Source organism: Mya arenaria, chromosome 5, assembly GCF_026914265.1.
Source record: "Mya arenaria isolate MELC-2E11 chromosome 5, ASM2691426v1".
In the NCBI taxonomy this organism is placed as follows: domain Eukaryota; kingdom Metazoa; phylum Mollusca; class Bivalvia; order Myida; family Myidae; genus Mya; species Mya arenaria.
The window spans coordinates 22,582,221-22,588,972 of NC_069126.1; the positions used below are offsets into that span (position 1 = coordinate 22,582,221).

General features: G+C 33.0%; 1 protein-coding gene across 3 annotated transcripts; it reads right to left on the reverse strand.

Moving 5' to 3' along the window:
- Window positions 1-764: 764 nt before the first annotated feature.
- LOC128236054 (uncharacterized) lies at window positions 765-5,877 on the reverse strand. 3 transcript variants are annotated; one of them, XR_008261231.1, is made up of 8 exons: window positions 5,618-5,877; window positions 5,187-5,489; window positions 4,426-4,743; window positions 3,873-4,154; window positions 3,082-3,387; window positions 2,825-2,959; window positions 1,863-2,308; window positions 765-1,586 (listed from the first exon to the last, which is right to left on the reverse strand). XR_008261231.1 is itself a non-coding variant. In XM_052950873.1 (8 exons), exons 2-8 carry the CDS (start codon window positions 5,260-5,262, stop codon window positions 1,410-1,412), a joined length of 1,398 nt encoding a protein of 465 aa, XP_052806833.1. In that variant the 5' UTR covers window positions 5,263-5,489; window positions 5,618-5,877; the 3' UTR covers window positions 765-1,409. The 3 variants fall into 3 exon arrangements, 2 of the variants coding, with proteins under 2 accessions (XP_052806833.1, XP_052806834.1); XM_052950873.1 differs by having other exon boundaries at window positions 1,863-1,966; XM_052950874.1 differs by lacking the exon at window positions 2,825-2,959 and having other exon boundaries at window positions 1,863-1,966.
- Between the last annotated feature and the right edge of the window lie 875 nt (window positions 5,878-6,752).

A 6,752-nucleotide genomic window follows, 5' to 3' on the forward strand; every position in this document is an offset into this window, starting at 1 on the left:
ATTTTAAATGGTGTGTTCTTTGTCTATTGCGAAATCAATGCCTAAAACTCCAGTAATTTACGCTTTCATGATATCCTGAACTTTGCTTTCGACATCGTCCTATCAATTGCCTTTGTTTTGATATAATTTTAACAGATACATGTCGACAAACTACAGCAGAATTGTACTCGTTGATTAACTGAACCTGTGATCTTTGAAATGAATAACGCTAAAATATGAATTGCATACGCATATCTGTCACCTTTATGTCATATTGATTTATCCAGAGTTTTACTTTCATACCGTCTTTAAATGCTTTTCAAATATAAAACAACTGGTTCGTTACATGACTATTGTACATTCAACCAATGTAACATTTCCATTGATGAAGTTAAATTTGGGATATGGCGATGATAAAAAATGTTAACTATACTGTATATATACCGACCACAATCATTGACAAAATGTATTGCAATCAGACTGCAATTGAGAGCAAATCTTGACCGTTGACCTAGTAACTATAACCGTATTATAGTGTGCATTTGTTGGCGTAAATAGTGTGTGTGTGTTTCTCAATACAATTGTGAATCAAATGTTATAATTAAGCAAATGGACGTGGTAAATATTTAACTCGGGTCGTTGTGTCCCTGAGCTTGATTCAATACATATCACATGACCACACGTCTTTTGATATCTTGTTGTTATAGGCTAGACTTTGTCCACATTGGGTTTCATTCAGCTCGCAATGGCAACTATATCTCCACATTATCAATAACAAAAATGAATGATTTTAAGTAAATTTTATTTTGTGCACAGATGTGCTTAAATGACCAGTATGACACAAAATTATATACAACAAATAACATCATGATAATCAAAAAAGAAGTAAAATAAAACTCATAGCAACTATAATAGAACAGGGTAACAGCCATAGACTCTATGTTGATAGTTGGACTTCTGGATCAGGCAATCCGATTACTCACACTATAAAAATACAATAGTAACAAAAACAACAAGCACAACGGCCAAACATAATGTATTGAAGTTTTGTTTAAAGCTTAACCTTGCTCAACCTCATAAGACCATCCACGGTATGTACACACACGCACACACACAAACACACACATATATAATATATAAAAGTTTCCATTGAATAATGACTAAATAATGACTGAAAAATCAAAATATCGTTTATATTCAAAAGCTTCCAAGGTGCAATACAACAATACCTATATTTCCGGCTAATATCAATCATCTACGAAACTATGCACTCATATGATAAATAAATTAAAAAAGATATGACAATTGTACAAAAGGGAGGAAACAAATAACAATAAACGCCTTGAAACAGTTAGCGTAACTGAAATGATCATAGGATTTTCGAACAATACAAATCTGACTACATAGTAAAAACGACTCTCACGCTAGTTTTATAAAGCGTGAATATAATTTGCATCCGGCGCGTTTGTCTGACTGTCGCTGTGGTCGGATGTAGTGTCCACATAGTCATAGTGGCTTACATTTTCATTTGAGAGGACTTTGTTTCCTTCCATATCCAAATGTTGAGGTGCGTTTGTGACCTGGATAGCATTTGTTGACACTCCTCTCTTCAAAAACATATATTTTAATATATTATAAGTATAATAAACATTACAGGATTAAAAAAACAATTATTTTTCTGTCATTTCAGAAATAAAATTTTACTGAGATTTTTTGTTATAATATCAATTATGGACGGAAGAAACATATGGTTTAAACCGGCTTTTAATAACTTAATCTTTCACGCCTTTCAACATCGACATACATTTGAATCAGTACTCTCAGGAGAAACAGAATACGGTTCTTAGTCTACATTTCAAGGTTATAATTTAAAGACATCTTACCAGATTGTGAAGCGCAGTTGTCTCAACATTAGACACCGTATCATACACATGTGTACATCGCTCTCTAACTGCAGTTTTCCTTCGGCGTAGAAGCGTTGCATAAACTGTGCCAAAGACGTAAATGCTTTTATCATTCATGTAATAACACATTTCTTGACATTTAAAACAAGATATTATGTATTTAAAGTCCGAAGGATACGAGGATATTTTAAAATGCCATTGCACTCATGTGGTTATCAACAATTTATGCATTTTACCTTAAAATTTTAAAAGCGAAATTACCGATGTAACAAATAATCAAGTATGGCATTATAACCTTTGTAAATACTCCAGTTGATTGCTCCATATGAACTCATGATCGATCCGAGGTTCATTGATAAAAAATGACGTCAGATTCATGTAAGGGGAGTGTTGTTTTGTGCAGCTTAATTTCATTCTGTGTACCACTTAAAAACATAACAGTTTATTTTTGGCTTCTAAGCATGTTTCCTTACCTTCCATTGTATTATCCAGTTTGTGGCATTGGTTTATACAATGTCTTTTAAAGAAGTTTCCCCTCCCTTCTGATTTTCCTGACATGTATATTCAAACTTACTATAATTTCTGAAACTTCTTTTATGTTTTTTCGTATACAGAGTCAATTTGTGCTGATCTTAGCAGTGATCAATACCTAGATATACAAACATGATCAACACCTCACAATTCTCAAAGCTGACTTTTGATAACAAATAAAATGCGTTCTGTAACAGATGAATAAAAATGAGTCTTCCTAAAGTAAAAACATTGTCAAAGGGCAACACGCGATGACAAATAGCTCTTCTTGAGTTCTGATAAAGACAAATAGATGGTGTTTTACTATTAAAAATAATTCGAAACAAGGATCAAGAAAACTAAAATACGTATCGATCAAAAAAATCTTGATATGAATGTTTTATTTCCAATTAAAGTATCTACAAAATTACCATGAGGTTTACATCGCCTAAAGAGAAGTAAAGTTAACGTTAGAACAAGTAGACATAAAAGTGTTCCAGCTACGGCGTAGATGACCGACATAAACCACTTTTGGGTTAGAACTGGTGCAGAGTTGTTAGTTGAATCTGCAATTTGATAACATTTACCATATTTCAGTTTGCTTATTATAATTTGTAGCTATATTGTTGCTTTGATTTGTTTATAATAATTGCATTTCGCATATTCAAAATTATGAACACTAACGTACCTTGAACAGCTTGAAAGGAAATTGTGTATGTTTCATTGTTTGAATATGAAGACTCGTTCCCACAATTTACAGAACACTGTATCCTTTTCCCGTCCACATCTTTAGTAATGAAATAGAGAGCATTTGAAACACTTGTATAGCCGGAGCCACTGTTCTTTGTCCATTGTGAGGTCGATATAGGGTCAAGTAAGACGGAGTTGCTGCTCCATGCAATTGCACATGGCATGCATTTTCCGCTGGTGTTGCAGGTTAAGTTAAGTATATTAGGAATGCTTTGTTTTACAATAGTTGCCTCCATAAATAGGTCTGAAACAGTGGATGTTCAACGCAAAAATAAAAAAAAAATAGATCTATGAAATGAAGTGGAAATATTTTGGATTTTTTTGTAGAAATACATTTTTAACACAGAACTATTTCATTTAAATCATGTTATCTGCGGATCGTATTGACATCGTTAAACATCCCATTAATATTTTATCAATTCGAAGAGAATTTTAGTTCTCTATTGTTTTGTATTTTGAAATAATGAAAATAACTTTGAAATCACAATGGCCGGAGCTTAATATTTCGATGTTATCATCCCAATCGAAAAATTATTCTATCCCCAATAAACTTTCAGTTTAAAATTAGAGTCAAAATTATAGTTGAAAGCAGAAAATACAGAATAAGGGTTTGGATGTACAGATAAAAGGTTCGTGTGATCTTACCCAATACAGTATACTTACTGAAGCATAGTAGCCCCATTTATTTAAAATATCATTTGAAACTGTGTTTGAAATGCTAATACTAACCCTCTGTCATTGAGCTTGAAACTGTCAAGGAATGTTTCAAAAGGTCCACTGATGTCCAAGCGTAGCAAATGTATGTGTTTAAACCATCTCCCGTATAATCCAGCGTTAAAAGGCATTCCTCTATTTGTGTACAAATCCTTAGCACAGTGGTATTTGCATCTTCCCATCTAAGCGTCCATTGTCCATTAGCATTACTGTCATCCACAAGACAGTTTACGGTCACTCTAGTATTTGGGCATAATTGAACAGGTGATGTCATGTTCAAATACAGAGTCGGACCACCTGAAATATACAACAGTACAAATTGTTGAAGAAGTAGCAAAGTAAACCGAACGCACAGTTAAGTTAAGAGAAAATGATAGTTATTATTCATTTTAAGATGAATTGAATTTAACTCTTGTTACAAGTTGGTAAAACGCATTGTATAAAAGCTATGATAATAGTTCATTCCATAAGGTGGATCGTTTTAGAGAAGAAAGTAAATGGAAAAAGCAGTCACGGTTGGAAAAAGAAAGTTTGAAAAATCGACAAATAAATAAGATAGAGTACGTACCTGAGGAAGATACTGTGTAGTTTGTAGTCAAATATGATTGAAAATGATCGCATCTTATTGAACAAGTAACTGTTCCCCCAGCCATGTATTTAGAAACACTGTAAAGCACGTTCGATACAGCACTATATCTCCAATTGTCACCATTCGTCCAATTGTTACTCTGAATATATCTCAAATTACTGTTGTCGCTTGACCATTCAATTGTGCAAGGCGGATTTGATTCATTCGTTTCACAAGAAATATTTAAGACACTGATAAAATAAGTGTTGTTGTATTTTGGTATTTTGGTAATGGACAGAGAAATGTTCGAGGGTGGGACTGAAATAAGGAAAAAAGAAAAAAAAAATGTCTTGAACTTGAATTGGATAATATGAATGTATTTTATATTCTATCATACAGTTTATAAAAGTGTGAAACCCATTTATTATTATTGATTTGCCGTTTATCATTAAAATTGCCTTTGGTAGCACATTTTGTGAACATAATATTAAATGGTACAATGGCTTTCTTTAAATATCAAACATTAAAACGGTACCATCCTTTTTTAAACGGATTAGTCTTCATAAATATTCGACTTGATAATACAATGTTTATTCATTCGGCAGTAGGTGCGTTTTTATAACTTTAATAACATCCTTACAAATTATTAAATTCCATAAAACGAGTATACAACAAAGGTAAGTATAACTGAATGCCAACAACAGCTAACATTTAAATTATCTATTTCAATTCAAAGTCGAACTAACACAGATAAAACTTACATTTCATACTGATGTTTTTGCATACTGAGATATCATTAAAACCAAACTCGTATTTGCTCTTTCTGGTGCAGCACATCTCTTTTCAATTCCACGCTATGTTAGCCTTTGTCACTCTTGCTGAGCTTGTAAAAGTATAAGAAGATCCTTGGAAAGAATCAGTTTGTAGAACATCATCTAGCAAGACTGTGCCAATGTGCATTTCTATTGCCGGAGCTGGGATAGCATTGCGAACTGCACAAGATGCTGTTGAATTTTCTCCATCAAAAAATTCTGGAACTGTTAGCATGGGCGGGCTACCTTGCTCTGGATTCGAAAAACATTGATTTAATAATATTCAATATTATACACGATATAATAGTATAGGATTCATCTCCACAAAACACCTAATTAGAGCTTGTCATTAAGTAATTAAGTAACCAATATTTGCTTACCTACTTTACATAGAACGCCATGCACTTCGTAAGGTGTTTCAAGGGCTGCATTTGAAACCTGACATGTCACATTCTGTCTTGACAGTCCAGCCATTTGTTGATGAGCGTTACGGAATCTGTACAACCCGTTGTTCTTTTCGGTTTCAGCAAGAACAAATGAATCCTGGCCCAGTGAAAGTACGACCTGTACGGGTTTTGTTCCATTATCAGTTATGCAATACATGTCGGAGCCTCCATAAACATAAATGCATTGTGTTGTATTAAAATCATTGGACTTTGGACCGAGTACAGGGTAGCTAGGTTGCTCTTGAAAAGAAGGAAACACATTTAAATCACTTTGCATATTAAATATCCTTTAAAATACAGATTAAAAAGTAGTTTACATTGCTGCTTATGTAATGGTTATCAGAATCGTACTAGACTCTTCATACAATTTATTGATTCCTGTTGTTTTTTTCAAGCAGACGTATCTAATCGCATATAAATTTATACGTGTATGAACACTAAATATGGTATAATGCATGCAAAAGTACTATTAAGGAACCTAAAAAATGAAGCTGCACAGATTCCGTGGTGTCGACTGCATTGCACTTTAAATTATATGTTCCCTCGTCTCCTTCATCAAAATTGAATATCGTTAATGTAAAAAGATATACAGAACTGATCTTCTCCTCGTAAAAACCTTCTCGTAGCTGTATATCTTGTTTATTCTTCTGCCACGTTCGTCTAGTGTATATTTGACGCTGTATATAGTCATCGGACGGAAAATATCCCAATATAACGTCTTCACCGCGAACGACCGGGCTTAGAAGCATGAGAGCACCACATTGACCAACAATATCTGTAAATTATAACACATTTATATATATAATTGACACAATAAAATAATATTTTAGTGTTGTGTTTGGTTATTGCTCGTACTCACAAAGGAAATTAAGCAAAACTATTAGCAGTAATTGCCACATATTTAACAATAAATATTATTATTTTTCCTACAATAAGTGTACCTTATTTAAATGAATTTATTAAATAGAGTGAGATTTTTTTAAATCTTTTATGCATCTTCCTAAAGAGACGATGATATAATCTATAGCAATTGATAATAACGGGCTTATGAAACAGATAAAATTACACA